The sequence below is a fragment of the Brassica napus genome, chromosome A1 (assembly GCF_020379485.1).
Source record: "Brassica napus cultivar Da-Ae chromosome A1, Da-Ae, whole genome shotgun sequence".
In the NCBI taxonomy this organism is placed as follows: Eukaryota; Viridiplantae; Streptophyta; class Magnoliopsida; order Brassicales; family Brassicaceae; genus Brassica; species Brassica napus.
The window spans coordinates 2557700-2576927 of record NC_063434.1 but is presented as its reverse complement, the minus strand read 5'-3'; the positions used below and the strand labels follow the sequence as shown (position 1 = coordinate 2576927).

Genomic DNA, 19228 nt, shown 5'->3' with positions numbered 1-19228 from the left:
TAATGCAATTACTATAAATATCGACACGGTAACCGTAAAACGCCAGGCTGTCCATATTCATAAACCAAAAACGACGCGTTGTTTGGTATTAGATTAAAGTTCGGTAAACATAATGGTCTAATTCATAAAACCTTTCAAAGTATGTACCTACTAATGTAAATTACCAAAGTTATCGACACGGTGCGTTTTGATGTCGCCTCTGTTATTCTGGCGGCTAGAGTCACCACTCTCTCAAAACCCCGATCAAAAACCCTAACGGCCACCGGAGCTCCGAAAATGCCGGGTATGAATCCGAAACCCAGCGACGGATTACCCAACGGCGGAGAATTAGTTCCGTTTTCGACCAAGGAGAACTCTCCGGCGGTGTATCCTCTTCGCTACAGCCTCAAGTCTCGGCCTCACAGGCTCTCCATCTCCTGGGGGTGCGGGAACAACCTCCGCGTCACGGTTTTACGCAATCCGGAGCCGCGCGATGACGACGACGGCGGAGAAGCTGGCGGCGAGGTGGTGAACGTGAGGCTTAGCGGCGAGGACGGCGAGATCGGCGACGCGCAGTGGCGGAGGATCGCTTATGGATCTGTTTCTCCGTTTGCGCTTTTGCAGAGCAGGAGAAACTCGATTTCGAGCTTGTTTAAGATGGATACGAGTCCGTCTCTGTACCAGACTGCGTGGTGAGGGCACTCGAGTTTACACTATCAATTAAAAGTTTTGTTCTTTGGTATAATGTATGTGTTGTGTGTGTGACAGGTGGGAGTATGTGATGGAGTACAGTAAGGAGATTAAGTCTCTTCTTAGTGATTCAGTGTCTTCTCCTGCTCCTTTGATTGAAGATCCAAGATCAGTTATAAAGGTTAAAACTTTAATTATGCTTTACTAGTTCTAACTCTTATGTAAGTGAGTTATAGTTTTGAGTGTGTGAGATTTTTTCAATTGCAGAGTGCTGAGGAACCGACTTGTTTAAAGGCTGCGTGGGAGTTGATGGAAATGTTTTATGCTGACAAGACATGTCTGTCTTGGTGGCCAGAACGGCTCGTTGACTGGCTATCTGTAATTAGTTTCTTTCTCCATTAGTGAAGCTATCTTGATTTTGCTACCTTGTAGAATATGTTACTGATTATTGATATCATGGCAGGATTATGATGTACTTCTGTCAAGTGCACATCCAACTATCTACTCAAAGCTCGAGGATTTCCAAAAGGAACTTGTTGGCCTACAGGTCTGTTCACGCGCGCTTATGGTCTTCTATGAGAATTTGATTAAACAATTGGATGACGAACTGAGTTGCTTTGTGCGTTTATTTGCATTTGCAGGCTATCGAGGATGATCCAAGATACTGGGAAGTGATGTCATCTGCTTTATCAGTTGGTTGGCTAGAGATAGTGGTTCGTACCTTTTGGGATAGATCAAAGCGGGTTCTGTTTAATTTTATTTTGAACGTTGCAGTTTGAGGGATAATTTGCCCATGCTTTTATTTTCAGGTGAAGTTGTTACACTTGCATGGTTCTTATCAACTAGACCAGCTAGGAAATCGTGAGGTTGGTAAAGTAGTTCATGTTTAAGATTCATGTCATATCATATGGAGTGACTATCATAATGAAATACAAATTTGATGAAGTAGACAGAAAATGGTCTGGTAGAAGCTGTCGCTGTTCTCATTTCAAAAATGCCACGGATGCGTCCAAAACTAGAAGCTGGTATGTTTGGTGAATGCTTTGCAGCAAAGCCTGATTTTATGAAGGTATGTTAAAAAGACCTATCATTCTTTCCCTTTTCAGTGTTGTCTAAACTCTAGACTGATCCTGCCCCTTTTCCTTTGTGGCAGACACGAGAAAGATGGCAGTCTCAGATAACTAAACTAGAGTGCAGTGCCTTCTGGGTTCAATGTGCTCACCGTCCGACCCGCGAGGGCTTGAGAAATATGTTGAAGATCATGATGGGAAATGCCGATTGCCTCTCAGCTGCGACATCTAACTGGATGGAGTTGTTTGTTTCACATTTACTCTATCTCAGGCCATTCACGAAGGTGAATTGTTTTACTTATTGTTTGCCTGTTTATATCTGAGCGTTGTTTTTTAACTCAGTCCCTATTATACCATGTGTCATTGCAGGGACTAGAAGGCATGCATAACCTTGCTCAGAAATGTGTTGAGTCAAAGCCAGTTAACACTTCCCATAAGCTTCTGAGGCTGCTTATTGGAATTCTTGGAGAGAATACTGAGGTCAGAAATGGATTTTAACCCCAATAAGAGTTGTAACTATCTCAGCTTTCTGTCACCCTAATTCGGCATGGTGTAACTAAATGATGCAGGTTGTGCTGGCAGTTTGTTCCAAAGAGTTTGGCTCCTGGTAGGCAAGGAGGCCGTTTTTTTGTTATTAACTCCATTGAGAATGCTATATTGTTTATGGAAACGGATCATGAGGATGCTATTTTGTGTTTGTTGCTAGGATGGTTGCACATGCGATGGAGTTATTGACAGCTGGAAGCGAAGAAGGGGAAGTTCTTGTACATGAGGAGCAGCGAAACTTGGGTGGAATCAACATGGAAGAGCTCCATAGACTTGTCTATGCTCAAGTTCTTTCTTCTCATGCTTTGACTTGGCAGGTATCTTTTCTTTTATGACATCTTGTACCTTTCCTGTAAAAATATCAAGCTAAATCTGCATAGAACTTAATCATATTGGTACCTTTTGTATAAGAAGCTTTGTGTTTGGTTTTGCAGATAGCTCCTGTTTATCTATCATCCTGCGAGAAACAGGGCCTAGGCTTATTAGAATTGTTGTTCTATAGGCAGCCAGTTCAAGACAATCAGCTGCTTATTAAGGTTTCATCAATTTACATTCTCTATTGTTGAATAAAATCATCTTGTCAGATGGCTTTACAGGGTAATTATATTTCTCCTTATGCAGAGTCTAGAGATTTGCCGTCTATATGAACTTGGTTATGTCAGTGCTAAACTTATGAAGGTATTTATTTGTTGAAAATATATTCCACATTTGTGTTTTCTTATCTCAAAATTGGTGGAAAAGAACAGAAAAACATATTTCATCTGAAGTAAGTTATATTGGTTAGATCTCTGGAGTGCATCACTGGAAACATGGGAGGAAAGGGTCTGGGATTTTTTGGCTTCAGCAAGCACGGGACGAGCACTCTCTCAAAGTGATTTCTCAACAGCTGTTTGATTCTGTTGGAAAGTCATTGTCCGATGAAAGTCTCAAGGTATATGTATTCTCCAAGCCATACTCGAAACATTATTCATTTTGTATTTGTCCTTCTTATTTTTATTTCATACTCTTAACATGCAGCAATGGGAAGGCCTGGTCGAACTGCTGGGTTCCGACTCGCAGATCTCTGGTGGTCTTGATTTTCTTCACAAGTAATAATCATCTGTCTTCTGCTTTCTTTGCTAATGGTTTTGGTTCTGTAATAATCTATCCTAAATTAATTGCCATATTTTTCCAGGTATAGAGATTTCAAGAGATCACTGAATCTCGTCAAGGATGGAAAAGCCATAGATGCGGCTCACGAAGCTGTGGAGAGACTTGTATCGGTATGTAAATACATCAAGCCCCTCTACATCCATCTTAGTTTATATTTCCGTTTCCTACGGGAACACTGTGCTCAGGCCTATTAATATTGCTCTGCTGTGTTTAAATACTGCAGCTAATGAAGAGCCCCTCTACTCCTCAACGCTTCTGGCTTCCTCTGCTGCATGATTCAGTAAAGATTCAAAATCTTGTTTTTCTTTCCTTTGATTGATAAAGAGGATGCAGCTTAAAAAAGTTTTGTTTTCTTATACAGTTGAAGCTGTTGAATTGGCCAGAGCGTTCGCTGTTGAATGTAACACAGACCAACCTGATGTTGAACAAACTACAGGAAGCATCCATTGCAAAGATAAGACCAGGCTTCATAGAATCTGATTTGTCTGCTCAAGCTGTGAGTTCTGTGAGACTCGCTCTAGCAACAAATCTCGGACGTGCTTTCCTGGAAGAGTGTTAGCGTTGGATTGAGGCTAAATTACGGGCTCCATTTCTTTCTGTTTCGAGTCTTTCAGTTTGTATGACATTTAACTCTGTATTTCCATGTCAAATAGACTGATTCAAACCGGTATACTATTGTAAACTGATTTTGTGAGCGTATCGGTTAAAGTTGGTTTAATAACTGCTTCACAGCGCTCAGAGCTCGCACACTGCCGTTGGTCTGAAACATCACCAGCACTCGCAATTTCGATTCCAAGCTTTGATAGGTCTATCCGCTTATGATCGTTAGCTTTGAATGTGTAGGATCATAGTTGATCCTTATAATTTGCAGCTTCTCTGGGTTGTGGCTAAGGAGATTCATTCTCATCAACTCAGGTTCTTGTTCCAGGATCTATTGTTATGTTGTTTCTAATCTTAAATTGGTTAGGAAGGAACAAAAGTCGCCTCAAAGCTGTCAATTGTAATCTCTTGAACATTTCAAGTCCAGAACTCAACACAACATTGTATATGACAAGCAAGACAGCACCAAGCCACTAGAAAATAATCTTTGTAACATCATTTAAAACATCGAAACAAATATCCCAGTCCCAATCATCTGAAAAAACAAGATGGATCTTGGCGTGGGGGAATCAAATACAAGCATATGCATTTTGTTCCCCCAATCTTTCAGGATTATTCATTCCTTTAACTACTTGCCTAAAGAGTTAGCTATATTCACCTGAAAAATCTTTGAATCAGCTTGTTGCACCAGAAGACGCCTTTGTATAAAAAAAACCAGCTCCCTTCACCTGTGTTTTGTATTAAATTATGGTTGAGTATCGAGTCTTACGACTGCCAGAACAGCTCGGAGTCATCACTGTATAAGGAGTAATCTTGTATCTCAAGATTCGCAACGTGCCAGTTTACTAGTTGGGATTGCAACACTTTGCACAAGAACAAAGCGCCCGGGAATATCCACCATTCGTTCTCGTCCCTGCAACAACAAAATGTTAGTCGATGTCGCAATAGCAAATGTGTTATTATAAGGTTGAGATTTAAGGGTCCTTCTCACATGCTAATGTTCCATGGCTCGAGATACGGAATCTTTTTTCCAGCTGATGAGCCATGATAGTGAATATATCCACACACAAACGCAACAACCTGCACAAAAGGTTTTTTAATCATGTAATAGAAGGTGAAGGAGACTGCAGTAACAAGAGAAGGTCCATATTAGGCTTTAAGAAGAGTAGTAGTTGCATCATGGTTCTAAAAATCGGTGTAGGCGGCTTATAACTAGGTCCTAGCTGAAACGATTTTTAAAAAATAATCTGATTTATACGACTCAAATCGATTTAAACTATCGATCTAAATTAGTCTAAATCTGCTAAATCAAGCAATAATATCTGTACAAATCATAAAATTTGTCTAATTTCTTTTGTTTTGTATTATCTAATTCTGCAGAAAGTATTTGCATAAAGAAGACGAGTACTTACGACATTGACCAGAGATGTGATGTTCCACAAGGCATAGACACGAGTGCGTCCAGCAGAACGCCTTGGTCCGTGGCTAAACAAAGCGCTGACTCCAGCAGGGAACGGGAAAAGGATGCTGAGAGGTAAAATAAACAAAGCGAGAAAAACGTCCAGGATAGATATGGAGTAGAGTTGGAGCAGCGTGAGTAACATTAGAGTTAGATCTCCTAAGAGTAGCACCGAGATAACCAAACCAACCAGATCCTGTCATCACCACATTTAAAAACACTTAGTAAGAAGAAAAAGAATGCAATATGTTTTGAAGTAGAGGGAGGCTTTTTTTTACCTGATGGCCAACAGGTTTTGTGTTATGAATCAAGAATGAGAGTAGGGAGAGGACATCTTTCTCTTCTTTGAGAAACTGTAAGCTACCAATGTCTATGATCTCTCCGCCGTCTCGGTGCCTGAAGTGATTGATTGAGGTAGTTGGAGATTGTGTGAAATGTAAAGACGAGTTATCAATTTGTACACCCCTGCATATTCAAAACTCAAAGAATGAGTGAGTCTACATCTTTGGCTTTATAACAAATAAACATCAGAGAGAAGCTAAGTGAAGTTTTCTTACCAAGGATGCTGCTGTTCTGTCTCATTAACATCTCTTGGCGATGGCACTTCATCTACAATGGCCTGAACAAGGATTCCATACTGGCAAGACGAGGAAGGAGAGGTCTGGAACCTAGCTAGGTCAACACGTACACCGTTTCTTTTCAAGGCAGGGTTTCCGTGAGTCTCAATCCATCTCATAACCGAGCGAAACGTGGACCTTAATTTCCCTTGCTGAACAAGGCGCAGCTGAGCGTTAAGTCCAGCTACAAAGCGGTACCAAGTGGTAGGTGGGACCAACTATAGAAAAACAAGGTAAGTTCAGTAACGATATTACAGTCATTAACACCCAAACAAGAAAAGACCGAACCTGGCTCAAAAGACTGGTCAGAATATCATCACTTTGGAGTGAGTAATAAGCCATGTAACTTCCATCGCCACCAAAAACTAAAGGCATTGGGAATCTTTCATGAACAGGAGGAGGAAGATCGTTTCTCTTTTCGTCGCCACCAAGGAAAAAATCTAGATGAGCTAGCATCAAGTCAGGGGTAGCAGCTACCTGCACATTCACATCACAAGTTCAATTTGTAAACAATGAATAATGTTAACAAAAATTTATTAATAAAGGTCAATGTAATATGATAAATGTATGCAACTTGAAGAAAACATAAGCTTACATCTATCTCTTGACTAAGATCCTAGTACAACTTGTCCTATTCTCACATATAACTATTATTAGCAATTTAACTTTCTTTCTAATAGATAGAGTATGTACCTTTAACCCTTCATATAATGCTCTTGAACGACATGAGCGTAGACAAGAATGGTCATATTCTGAACGAACAAAGTCACGGAGTTTCTGAAACTTCAGCCTCCTACGTGATTGCTGCCACGACCACGCAAGCGGATAGACAAGAACTGAAAGCATGATGTATATCGCACCCTCCCACCACTGGTATGCTGCTATAGCATTGATCTCATCAACAAATCCATTAAACGCAGCCTCGTACCTAAAAAGGAAAAAAATCAAGTAAGGAGACCAAAGCAAAATGCATTTCACAAACAAGTTTCAGGCATGAACTAAACTATAGTCAAAAGGTAATAAGTAACTTACACAATCTCCTTTATTTCATCTGGGGGAGTATGAGAAAGATGCCAAGGTTCACTAAATGTATTAGGACCTAAGAAATATATCCTATGCATGTGTCCCTGTGATTCCTCCACCCTGCTTGTCTCCATCACCTAAATAAACATTAACACAAATATTAACTATAAAAGGAAACTAAGCAACCAAATACTATTTCCTCAATTGTTATGTTCCATTCACATGAAAAATGAGTAACTAAGCAAACCTCGTTCAAAGACTCAAGGAATGGGAATGAGTGATCAATCTGAGAGCCATGATGGGTTGTTGCAGCTCCGTGTACCTCCTCGCCACTAATAAACTTCATTCTGGCGACGCTAAAGACAAGTGCTAGTAGAAGCAGCAAAACTACCAAAAGAATGCCGAACAGCCAAGGTCCACCAAATGTGTATATTAACTCTTCAAGTGTAGTGTAACAATGCGGCATGTGGTATCTATCCGAAACGCATTGATATGGACAAGGGGCTTCCGCAACACCACCTGTCAAGAAAACAAGTAATCAAAGTTTATGTAAATTCAAGCTCATAGACTCGCCTAGAGTTTCTCATACAAAAAAGTACCTCGAATGGTGATGTATACAGCACGGTGGGGAAGATCTTTAGCCGGACAAAGACTACACAGAGCTTTATCAGATCCAGTAACATTCTTATAAGTTCCAACTGGACATTCCTCGCAGTATAGACCATAGAGGCCTTCTGGACAAGCTTTACCAGTCAAAGTTCCTGCCTCTCCAACGTTATCTTCACTTGCACCCAACCCTCCTCTGTAAATTAATAATACAAATATGTTACAAGAATGCATTAAGAAAATAAATTTGAGTATAACAAAAGAATGAAATTTTTTTTATGACAAACCTTACATAAACTCTTCCCTTTACGTTGGCAATGTGATGATAAACATCACCAGTTGGAATGTCTGACCAATGAAAATGAATCCTTCCACCACTTCCCCCACCACCTCCCTTTAGACTACCGTTTCCCCCAATACTAGAGAGAATAGCGGACTTGGCTATGTCAAGTGAGCGCAAGAACAAAAGCACTGTTCCACCTGAACCACCACCAGGTCCTAAACTTGTGTTACTTATGGTTTTAAGCGTCTTCCTGGGAGTCTCACCATCAGTTGTTATCGTTCCCTCAAGTGACAAGCTTGAAAGTGGGTGCTCAAGCGAACCAATCACTTCACAAATTGGTAATAACAAAAAATCATTAGGAAGATACATATCAAAAATGAACCAATCACTCCACAAATTGGTTAGAAATAAAAAATTTATTAGGAAAATACATTTCAAAAATGAACCAATCACTTCTCTATAGACAAAACATGACTTACCAATGATTCCACCACCAGCAACTGAATCTGATGACTCTTCATCTCCACTTCCACTGCCAAGTTCACAAGGTAGATCTGCATTTCCATAAGAATCACCACCTTCAATGCAAGTATGATTGTAACACCCGCTTCCACCTTTACCGCCATGTCCACCACCACTCCCAATACCGCTTCTCAGAAACCTACCTGTCCCCACTCCACCTTTGCAGCCTGTGTTCATAATTAAATCTCTCAAAAAAACTTGTTCATATCACATAAGACACAAGTCTTCAATGAGTATGTGTGCCTTACCCATCCCATCTCCGGTTATTGTTCCAGAAGAGCGGACAACGACGGTTCTTGCCAGATGGAAATGTATAACAGATCCTTTGATGAGACCTTCAACAGTAATATCCTCAACTCGGCAGATCTGCACCAGAGAAAACTATTAGAGCATATTCACTCATCATATTCATATTTATTCTGTGAACAAGCAAGCACCTGAAGAGTGAATGGAAGTGATGCATTGACATTGCAATCCTCCGGCGGGTGGAGTAGCTCAACAGGACAATCTTCACGTTGACAGTAAAGCTTTGGAGTACTTTAAAACAAAACCAAACATAAAAGTTTTCACTGGCTCAGTACAACAACAACAAAAAATGTTATAGATAAAAGACTTTTGTTGAAGGATCATCCGAACCTTCTCGGAACTTACAGGCCACCAGTTGATGTATTCTGCAAAGGACCACGCAAGACCGCTCCAGCTCCAACCTTCACAAATCATAAAACGTCCACTCTTTACCTAGTAACATTACATGTAACAGCCCAAAAAAATATGATGCAGGTTATCTTTATTACCTTGATGCTATAAAACAGAGACAAAATCAGACGTTGTGCTTCAATTGTATCTCCAGCGCCTCTTAGATGTAACAGACCCTGCCCATGTACTCCGAGGTTTCCATTGGATTGTATCACTGATGACTCCTGTGTAAATGTAAAGAGCAAATTATAGGACATCAAAGTTGCATACTATGAGGAACATATTAATAAATATAATTATAATACCTTGAGCACTAACAAATTACTAATATCAAGCATTGAAGTCCCCAGCATTGTCACACCACCACCATCGATAAACATTCTTGACTTCAACATCAAGAACACCTTCACTGTCATACGCAATGCCCCAAACACCTAACACATAGCATAGAGATCCACATAGTGAGAAATAAAAACAAAAACACTCATGTGTCTTTACAAGTTTAATAGGGTACCTTGATAGCAGAATTGCTCATCAAGACTTCCTCTGCGAATAACTCAAATTCTGAAGAAGCATAACGAGCAAGACCAAAGTTCAACTCTCCACCATTTGACAAACTTATTGATCCTTGAACCTGTAACACCAGTAACACTAGTATAAACCTCAACATACCTAAAACAAATATTCTTTAAAAATCTTTAACAACAGTCAAGAATCTCTGTAATGTTCACAAACCTGGACACGGCTCCAACGCAAGGGAACAGCAACTTTGGCCATATTCTGGATATACAAATTGGTGAAAAGGCGATGGTAAGGGAACTCCAAGAGAAGAGTGTCTGTAAAAGTTGTCTTATTCTGGTTGTCTATAGTTAAGCTCTCTGAAACAACATCATACAGTGTCCCAGAAGCTCCAGAATTTTCTTGACAACCAAAACTACTACCTCCTACAAAAAGAAAAAAATACAATTGAACTGTCACAAATACTTATTATACAAAAGATGGGACCATCAAGATGAGTTGGCAAGAAAATTCCCAGCAGAGTATCATCATCATAATGTCAATTTAAGGAATGGTTATTAGACCAAAACTGAAGCCTAACCATGGATAAAGATTTTCGGCTGAGAGTGGCGGCTGTATATATGGACAGATACTCGTCCACCACCTCCACCAGCATAACCATCGCCTCCAGATGCACTTATCCGACCATTTCCTTCCCTGTCGCATTAACCAAAACATTTCTATCAGCCCATCAAATGGGGATAACATAATAACATTACATAGAGGAAGTGGTTTCTAACAATAGATGTAACTAAAACTCTCATTAAAAATTTGGAGCTTTCTAGATATTAAGTTCTCACTATTCACTAGAAAACAAAACCAAAGTGGATTCAAAAAAGACAGATGCTAAATGCAGCATTATTTAAAAGGTCTAACTTTAAACCTTTGTCTGCATTAAGTTACCACCAACCACCAAATGTGGAATCAGACGAGTCCTAGTAATAACTCTTTCTCTATCTTTTTTTTTCTTAACATCACTAAACCAATGCAAAGCCTAAAATAATCAAAACTCTCTCCCATTAAAGAAAGAAACCATTAGTCATAAAACAAAGATTAAAGGAAAGAGTTTACATTTTATGTGCCATGACGAAGATGCTGCCGCCGGACCCACCACCACCTTTGACTCCACCACTGTCCCCATCAGCCAAAACGCTGCCGTTTAGCCCCACACGCCCTAACACCTCCATCGCCACCATCCCGCCGCCACCTCCACCGTAGTCAACCTCATTACTCGTGGTCCCACCTCTACTACCATAAACCTCCGGCTTCTCAAGAGATGACCAACCGTACACGTCACCACCCCACACATCCCCGGGAAGCTTCGCCGTCGTATCGGACAAGCAGCAAGCCCCTCTCCCACCGTACCCTCCGCCGGCTCCCTCCACTCCCTCCGGCGTCCCGCTCGCCCCCGACGGCGGCTCCCCGCCCAACCCGGTGGTGTCCACCGCCGAGCCGACCGCGAAATCGGCGTTCTCCGCCGCGAGGCGGAAACTCCCGGCGATGACCGTCGAGTTCTCGGCCAGCGAGAAGTTCCCGGAGATGTTGACCGTCAACGAGCATCCCGGGACGTTGCAAACCAATCTGACGCCGGGCAGAACGTCGAGGTTGCCTTTGCCGGAGATGTAACGGTCACGCGTGAGATTCAAATCGGCGACGAGTTTGCACGTGGTGTCCAACGAGCCAACGCCGTGTAGGTCGTCGACGCACGAAAGTGAAGACTCATCTTCAGGGTTAGGCTCCGGCGATGGCGCCGGAGAAGGTGTGGGAGGATTGTAGAATCTAATCGGAGACTCATCCCACGACGCGATTAGTTTCGGATTTGCGGTTAACACGTAGAGGACGATGAAGAAGAAGACGAATCTCATCATTGAAAGAGTATTCTAATCATCTACAGATGAGAGAAGCCATAAAGGGAAGACATTAACCGTTGCGTCGCTACGAAAAAAAATTTAAAATCAGAAAAGAAAATTAAATACGAAGAAACAGAACAGAGCTTCGTCGAGACAGAAGAAAGATAGGTTTAGTTTTGTCTAGAGAGAGAGAGAGTGCAAAGAGGTTGAAGGAAGGAAGGGAGAGGCGCGCTTTGTTCGGTAAATGGTGGAGAGATTTTTAGAAAGCTTTTAGCTTTGGGCGTTACACGTGAGACTTTCTTTTTATGTTAACCAATGTTTTTATGACACGTGTTGTTTTAAAACCACCAAACTTAATTAAAACCTGTTGTTTTGTTCTTTAAACTTTACTTTAGCTGAATACAAATAAGAATATCTAGATACTTTTATCAATGGAAATTGGAAAACTTCAGTTTGAGGGGAAGGGAAAAATGCAAAACAAAATAAGAATCTTCATTGATTAATTATTTTGTAGTTTTCATAAATTAAAACTGATTCTTCAATTTTTGTTTCTTTTTTATACTACTAAATTTCTATCTATGACCATAAAACAAATAAAATGCATAGATTACCATCAAAGTCTCCCACTCCGTTACGAAAAAATTCGTATTTGAAGAAAAAATCTTGTAAATATATAATATTTTCAATGCATAACTAATGATAAATTGTAAACTTTAAAAATTATAATTGTGTTTATTAAACTTTTATTAGTTAAATTTTGTAGAAAAAATTTAATTACAAAAAATATATCGATAATTAGAATTTTCTATTTTTTAAAAAGCGGATGAAGTATTTTTTTTTGTTGAAAGAGAGTATAAAGTGGCTAGGATAGGAGCTGCTTTTCCATATCCTTAGTTGAATTTTGTATTATAGCTATAAAACGTAATTTCCCATATAAATACTTTATCTTAGGTTCAGCAGAAATATTTTTTAAAAAATATCCACTTGCTGTTGACCGTAGAACATAATAGACTAGACCATTTTCAAGCCTTAGAATATAATTTTCAACATATCATAATTCTTTTGACTCCCAGTAACATAATTAAATTCTAAGTTAGAAAAAACATACAAATTAAATTAAGTTGGATATATTTTTTAAGTTGGAAAACTTAGATATCTAGTTAACGTATATACGAAAAGAAAACATCAAAGTAATGACTAGATGCTTTTCCGAAAGTGATAGTTTAACGGTTAATCAAAGAGTGGCCAAGAATATACTAATCGTTCTGATTATTTATCTGTGGACTGTATTTTATGTGCTGGAGACTAACGTAGAAATAGAATAGATATAGTATCAGCCACAATATTGGTTAGAAAAAGTAAAATGATAATGACGACAATAATGTGCAAGTAATGACGATGATACAGTGTGATTGATTGGGCATGAAGCTATGCACACTACGTACGTGGCTTTCCGAAACCGACGTCAAGCCAAATGGCAAGACAATAGATTGACTTTAATTCAACGTGTTTGGTTGTTGATGGATTCCCCAAAGAGGTTGCGTGTTGGTGCGTTCCCACTATTCGCACGAGCTTTAACATTCTTTTATATTTTTCCTTGCGGTGACATATTATGTCAGAAAGGAACAAAACGTAGCACAGGAGCAAGCTTTTGTATGTTATTGTTCTGAGAGAAAAAAAAAAAACAGATTTATAACGTGTGGTTTATAATAGTGAACAAATGTTGTTGTAGCCTAAATTTCGACTTACAAGACATGTGTGAGATAAGGGACTTCGAGACCAAATTTTTTTTTTTTTTTGAAACACAAAAATAGGTCGATCGAGTTTTCTTATTCAAAATAGGTCGACACCAAAGATATTTACACTGTTTACTGTCCAAATTCAAAATAGATCGATCGTCGACTTTTCTTATTTTCAAAACTTTAGTGAAGTATGTAAATAAGTGCTCACAAGTCTAGTTAGCTATTATTTGTTAGATAATATTGTCAAAAATAAAAATCATTATGTCTTTGTACAATTGTGAAAGAAAATTGAATTTGCTCTTTTTTTTTTGAAAAAGAAAACATTTTTTAAAAAAGTTATTTGAAAAGATTTAAAATGATAAATGGCCTGAGTTTTCGAGTTGGGCTAATAATCCAATGAGAAATGAGACATCAGACATCCAATCATTGTAGTCCACTAACAGACGTCGACCTTATATTTCAATAACCGGATCGGTTTACTGGTCCGACCGGCCTTTTAAAGCACTCTCATTCTTTCTCAATACCCAAAACCACCAGGATCAGAAGAAGATTCTTAAGATGGTGAACTATGTGCTCAAAATCACGGCTGATCTCGAGAATCTCACTAATCTCCAGCCCTCCGGTGGCTGCGATGATCCCAACTTCCCTTACCTCTTCAAGGTTTCCTCCATTTTTTTGACAGTCTTCGATTCGTTTCATCGCTTCGTTTACTTGTGTATATGATTAACCGTTCTTCTGCATAGCTTTGGTCTTAAAAGGTTGATTTTTTTTTAACTGCTTAAAATCGTTTCAATTTCTCCTTGCGTTTCAAATTTGTGGAATTGAGCATATGACAGAACAGTCAGTGGTTTGTTGTCGGGAAATAAATTACAAGTGTTTTTTGTTATGTAATAAGTGAGCGAGATCAAATAGTATGGTCGTGTTTACCGCCTACTTGTTTCTTGTCTCCTCTTTTTCATATTTAGCATGAAAAGTATTAAGAGATTGTTTTCATGTGTGTGTGTGTTTTTAGTTGAAATGTGAACAATGCGGAGAGGTGACTCAGAAAGAAACATGTGTGACTTTGAATGAGACTTTTACTCCTCCTGGAGGTAGGGGTACTTGCCATCTCGTTCAGAAGGTAATCATTGATCTTCACTCTTTCGAGGACATTTTCTTTATGCGTGAAATTTGATGGTTTGTCTCCGTGAGTTGTTATAGTGTAAGTTCTGTGGAAGGGAAGGGAATGTGACAATGATTCCAGGGAAAGGTCGACCTTTAACTCAGGAAGATTCTGAGGCTGGAGAGCATGCTCCTCTTATGGTGTTTGACTGTCGAGGCTACGAACCCATTGATTTCGGATTTGGTGGATTTTGGAAAGCTGAAGCTGTAAGTTGTAACAATCACAGTCTACTCTTTGATGCTTAATACTTACTTGCAGCTCTCATGAGTTGAGTTTTTTTCTTTTCGTGTGGCCTAAACAGGAATCTGGAACCAAGTTTGATGAGATTGATTTGTCGAGCGGAGAGGAGTTCACAGAGTATGATGAGAAGGGGGAGTGCCCTGTTATGATATCAAACTTCCGTGCAAGCTTCACCGTCACCAAATGATCTGTTGTTCTGTTTCCTTTATCTCTACACACTTGGTGTATGTAAAAACTCATTACTCAAGTTCTAATAAAGCTCCCGTGTTCGGAAACTCATTACTCAGTTCTATTTTCAGCTACAAAAGCCATTTGAGAATTTGCGAGAAGGTATATAAATAAGCAAACCGTTGTTTACATTAACTTGAGTTTCTACAAGCATTTTGTACAAAGCAAATAGATAATCTGTAATTACACAATCAAGAGGGAAATGATAATGAGATATACAGGGGAATCGAAATAGGAATATTTGGGTATTAAACAAATGCAAAGATGGATTAGGGGTTTTAAGCACTGAATCCACGGTGAAGAGAGCTCCAAGGACCAGATGGGATTGATGTACAAGCCTGTGAAGCTGCCTCTTCCATTTGCCTCATTTGGATCCCTGCGTTGCAGATGTTTGCAAAGGACCTCATGTGCTTGATACCGTACTGTGACAGCGACCCACAGTGTCTCTCAAAAGCTCTCACCTACACATACAATATGAAGGTAAATATCTTTTCTTATCTATATTAACATCCATCAATCAGTAGAGAAGCAAGTGTCTGATTTTCTCAGTATCCTGGTTAATAATACAGTGTTGGGCTCCACAAACTGACTTTTCTATCTTATATTGACGTAGTAATGTCATGACCATGTCTATACGTTTTTCAATACTGACCTCATATCCTCTGACTATCTTTGCAATGATGTACATAATTGATGATAAGAATGACAAGTAAAAATGGATGTATTTATTTTATTTACCATGTTTTTAAGGCAAGTCCAGTCATCGGCCAGTGGTTGTCCAGCAGGCCTTACTTTGTTTAGCACTTCAGAACCTTCTGAGATGCCAAACAAGAGTTTGCCGACGAGTTTCACACTATTGTCAACATGAAGTCTGTGAGACATGGCTTCAAGGACTTGCTTCTGAGCTTCTGTTTTCCTTGTGGAACCTTCTGGTGCCTTTCGGTACTGCACGAAAAAATTATAACATGTAAAATAATTGTACTAATCACTTCAGCATCATCTAAATTATGTAAAGAAGATTGGGAAAAAGGAACCTTATCCCAGAAATGGACAAGATCTGCATCACGCTGGTTAGTAACTCCTGAAGGTGGAGTCAGTGAATTAGCATCCACAAAGGTGAAGTTGTCATTGGCAGGGTTTGTTCCCATGTAAAGGTCGAGCTTATCCTTGTTAAGTCCTACATCTCCATACTGCATGACATGAGAACCGTAAGCAGACGCACCACCAGCAGTCCTCTTTTTCACCTGAAAACACAGACACACATTAGCCAAGAGAAAGCTTACTAGCTCATATTAGTAATAGTATCACAAGATTATGCAGAGAAAGCTTACTAGCTCATATTGTTGGCGTAGAGTCTCAGTTTGTAGATTGTGCACACCGCTGTTGCATGTCAAACAAAACATCAGAATCAATATATGGGAGATTCATAGAGATTCCTAAACATCTTGAGATTCTTCAGCTTACCTGTCTTCCATCCAGGCAACACTGTATAAGTCACCTAAGCAAGTTTCATACTCCGGTGGAGGGCTAGGCTCCTCCCCAGGGCAATAGGTACCCCAACTGCTTTCTACTGCGTTTGATGCAGTTGTGGCGTAGATGTTCAAACCCTCTTCAAGAAGCCCTTCAAAGATACTCCCAGATTCACAAGCTTCAAGATAAAACACCTGCAGGTTTGCTTGCTTGTCAGTACGGTACCAACAACAAAAACATATCATAAGAAACCTCAGAGATCTACCATGCTTTTGTAGGTTCCGGAAGCATGTTTCTTCTTCAAGACATCATTCAAGTCATCAGCATATAAGTAAGGAGAAGTCGGCATCCCTGCAAACAGAACCATCAGTATAATTTAATCAAAACCATCCTACTTTCTTGGGTTTTCACCAAAAACTCACCAAGAACTCCAGGACCACCATGGTCACTATAGAATATAAAAATATGATCATTAGGACCACTATCCACAACCTTCCCACTCCCTCCCTTAACAGCACCTTTATCTCCAAGAATCACAGCAAACAGATTCTCAACAGTAACATCATCTCCAGTGTAATCCTGCCACACAAAAAAAAAATTAAGTGAGAGAATGAATCTTTAAATAGCACAAACCAAAGAAAGCAAAAAAAAAGAACCTTGGGAACTCCTTCATAGACATCACTCCCATGAGGGCTATTGATAATAATCCCTTTCCTCGGATTCTCTTCATTATCAGCAATATCATCATACATGAAAACCACAATATTCTCCTCTTTCAATCCTCCTTTCCTCAGTAGTTGATAAGCATGACAAACATCAGCCTGCAAACAAAAAAAAGTTTGAAACTTTATCTAAAAAAAACACTCTTTTTAAGAGTTCACTCATGAATCCATAAACCTATCTCTCTACCCATCGTTATGAATCTACATAAAGGAGCAAACTTTATCGATACCTGATGTCTGTAGTTCCAATAACCGCTCGATCCAGCGACGAGAACGGCCCACCTGGTGCCGGACGATGAAGATTCGTCGTCGTTGTTGGGGCGGAAGAACCTGGAAGCTTGCGAGGGGAGTTTGATGACGTCGTCGTCAGGGTTTTGTCTTGCGGCGGAGAAGGCGATCAAGGAGAGGAAGAGTACGGCGACGAAGACAGGTGTCATCGTCGGAGAGGCGAATGGTGACGTGGATGTGAATCTTTTTAATCGGCGGGGGACTATTAAATAATGAATCTTTTCTTTTCTTATCTGTTTGTTTTTTGTCAACCAATCAATAAGGTGATGAATCTTCTTATCGGAGAAGGAACACGTCTTTGCTTATATAAGCACGCAAGCGAAACTTATTTATTTATTTAATTAGTTCTAGAATTATATAGATTTTGCATTTTTAGGCACATTTTGAAACTTTCTTCGCAAAAGTGACGTTTTTTAACTTTAATTTCGGTTTGCAAAAATTATCTATTCAAAGATACAACTAATCATGATCAGCCTGGTTTTTGTTATATTTAAATTGTTGGGGTTTGCTTTCTTTAGTCTTTGCCTCTTTGGTTAACAACGATGATGCCTAAATTGTTTTTAACTCTTTCTTGGTGAAGACTGAAGAGATGTTGAGACATGTTTTTCTTGCTCAGTCTCTTGAAGCTAATATTTATTTTATGTTCTTTACTACTCCCTCCGTTTTTTTATATAAGTCGTTTTACAGCTATGCACGTAGACTAAGAAAACCTTTAATTTCTTATATTTTCTAAACAAAAACATCATTAATTATTTACCTAACCACAATTTAACCAATAGAAAAATAGAAGATATATTATCATTGGTCATACAACATTAATTATTAATAAATTTTACATAGAAAACCGAAAACGACATATAATTTGGAACAAAAAAATTTCTCTAAAACGACTTATATTAAAAAACGGAGGGAGTATCTGAGTATCTGAGATTTAGCAGCTCGTTATTTCTTAACTATTTATTTTGTTGGTTTTGTTTATCTTTTGCTATGTTGGAGAGTTCATTTGAAATGGATGGTCTCTCTCAGGAGAAACATTTCACCAGTATATAGCAATGGACTCTTTCCTCAAGCAAGAGAGTAATTTTTTCATAAAAGATTTGTTTTCTACGTAAGATTTCTTATCTCATCCTTTTTTTAAGTTTTTTGCAATTCCTTTTTAATGATTCCGTGTTGGTTTTGTTTTCTTTTATAGTTCTTAATCATGTCTAGTGTAATTTCTATTGGCATCTGGTTTATGTATCTCATCACCATGTATCTATCAAGATTTTTTTAATAATATTTAAGATGACATAAGATGAATTGAAATTGCAGATATATAGTATGTTTAATATCTTAGTTATAAATATGGTTTTTTTTAAAAAAAAATATCTCACCCGTTAATTTAGATTCCGAGATCTTGAAATTACAAAATTAAATCTGTGAGTTTTTTAATCTTTTTGAAAATTGGTTGGGTCAATTTCTTGAAAAACAATTATACTCGAATAGTAAGTTCCTACTTTGAAGAAGAAAAAAAATACATACAACTTTGAAGATTCAAATACTAGGGTTATCTATAACAGTAGGATATTTTATCCTGTCTTCTTTTGGAATCTAAAATTTAGATTACGCCCACATCTAAATCTATGTATTATTAGCCAGAGATGGAATGCGAAAGCTTGTAGGGGCAACAAAGATATAAATGAAACTGAGAGAATCACAAAAGAAAAATACAAAAGAGTGAATGGA

The 19228-nt window shown here is 38.9% G+C and overlaps 4 protein-coding genes across 4 annotated transcripts; 2 read left to right on the top strand and 2 right to left on the bottom strand.

The window, feature by feature from the left end:
- The first annotated feature begins 200 nt into the window (after nt 1-200).
- Nucleotides 201-4160, top strand: LOC106364969 (nuclear pore complex protein NUP85-like). Its single transcript, XM_013804470.2, has 18 exons — nt 201-671; nt 748-850; nt 937-1047; nt 1133-1216; nt 1311-1382; nt 1479-1535; nt 1619-1738; nt 1823-2023; nt 2109-2219; nt 2309-2346; nt 2446-2602; nt 2720-2821; nt 2907-2963; nt 3070-3216; nt 3303-3373; nt 3460-3547; nt 3661-3717; nt 3799-4160. The coding sequence occupies exons 1-18, from the start codon at nt 277-279 to the stop codon at nt 3994-3996; spliced, it is 2169 nt and encodes a 722-aa protein (XP_013659924.1). The 5' UTR covers nt 201-276; the 3' UTR covers nt 3997-4160.
- Nucleotides 4161-4417: 257 nt separating this feature from the next.
- Nucleotides 4418-11976, bottom strand: LOC106364868. Its single transcript, XM_013804385.3, has 21 exons — nt 10873-11976; nt 10343-10458; nt 9979-10187; nt 9758-9877; nt 9549-9677; nt 9342-9467; nt 9199-9254; nt 8985-9084; nt 8796-8913; nt 8505-8714; nt 8030-8351; nt 7736-7938; nt 7384-7655; nt 7146-7273; nt 6807-7041; nt 6402-6590; nt 6054-6331; nt 5775-5961; nt 5450-5692; nt 5029-5117; nt 4418-4950 (listed from the first exon to the last, which is right to left on the bottom strand). Exons 1-21 carry the CDS (start codon nt 11667-11669, stop codon nt 4803-4805), a joined length of 4275 nt encoding a protein of 1424 aa, XP_013659839.2. The 5' UTR covers nt 11670-11976; the 3' UTR covers nt 4418-4802.
- Nucleotides 11977-13882: 1906 nt separating this feature from the next.
- LOC106364761 (CXXC motif containing zinc binding protein) lies at nt 13883-15074 on the top strand. Its single transcript, XM_013804299.3, has 4 exons — nt 13883-14053; nt 14406-14513; nt 14594-14761; nt 14857-15074. Exons 1-4 carry the CDS (start codon nt 13952-13954, stop codon nt 14980-14982), a joined length of 504 nt encoding a protein of 167 aa, XP_013659753.1. The 5' UTR covers nt 13883-13951; the 3' UTR covers nt 14983-15074.
- Nucleotides 15075-15128: 54 nt separating this feature from the next.
- LOC106364661 (vacuolar-processing enzyme gamma-isozyme-like) lies at nt 15129-17822 on the bottom strand. The gene is made up of 9 exons (XM_013804218.3): nt 17446-17822; nt 17150-17314; nt 16916-17072; nt 16759-16844; nt 16488-16687; nt 16355-16403; nt 16058-16267; nt 15762-15968; nt 15129-15484 (listed from the first exon to the last, which is right to left on the bottom strand). Exons 1-9 carry the CDS (start codon nt 17650-17652, stop codon nt 15302-15304), a joined length of 1464 nt encoding a protein of 487 aa, XP_013659672.2. The 5' UTR covers nt 17653-17822; the 3' UTR covers nt 15129-15301.
- Nucleotides 17823-19228: the final 1406 nt, after the last annotated feature.

Excerpts from the sequence above, each read along its gene's own strand:
- LOC106364761 (XM_013804299.3), top strand. The coding sequence starts at position 13,952 with ATGGTGAACTATGTGCTCAAAATCACGGCTGATCTCGAGAATCTCACT. Across the intron at positions 14,054-14,405 it reads ACTTCCCTTACCTCTTCAAG|TTGAAATGTGAACAATGCGG; the intron begins GTTTCCTCCATT and ends GTGTGTTTTTAG. Across the intron at positions 14,762-14,856 it reads GATTTTGGAAAGCTGAAGCT|GAATCTGGAACCAAGTTTGA; the intron begins GTAAGTTGTAAC and ends TGGCCTAAACAG.
- LOC106364661 (XM_013804218.3), bottom strand. The coding sequence starts at position 17,652 with ATGACACCTGTCTTCGTCGCCGTACTCTTCCTCTCCTTGATCGCCTTC. Across the intron at positions 17,073-17,149 it reads TCTATGAAGGAGTTCCCAAG|GATTACACTGGAGATGATGT; the intron begins GTTCTTTTTTTT and ends TTTGTGTGGCAG. Across the intron at positions 16,688-16,758 it reads CCGGAACCTACAAAAGCATG|GTGTTTTATCTTGAAGCTTG; the intron begins GTAGATCTCTGA and ends GCAAACCTGCAG.
- LOC106364969 (XM_013804470.2), top strand. The coding sequence starts at position 277 with ATGCCGGGTATGAATCCGAAACCCAGCGACGGATTACCCAACGGCGGA. Across the intron at positions 1,739-1,822 it reads CAAAGCCTGATTTTATGAAG|ACACGAGAAAGATGGCAGTC; the intron begins GTATGTTAAAAA and ends CCTTTGTGGCAG. Across the intron at positions 2,220-2,308 it reads TTCTTGGAGAGAATACTGAG|GTTGTGCTGGCAGTTTGTTC; the intron begins GTCAGAAATGGA and ends TAAATGATGCAG.
- LOC106364868 (XM_013804385.3), bottom strand. The coding sequence starts at position 11,669 with ATGATGAGATTCGTCTTCTTCTTCATCGTCCTCTACGTGTTAACCGCA. Across the intron at positions 9,468-9,548 it reads GTAATTTGTTAGTGCTCAAG|GAGTCATCAGTGATACAATC; the intron begins GTATTATAATTA and ends ACATTTACACAG. Across the intron at positions 5,962-6,053 it reads ACAGAACAGCAGCATCCTTG|GGGTGTACAAATTGATAACT; the intron begins GTAAGAAAACTT and ends TTGAATATGCAG.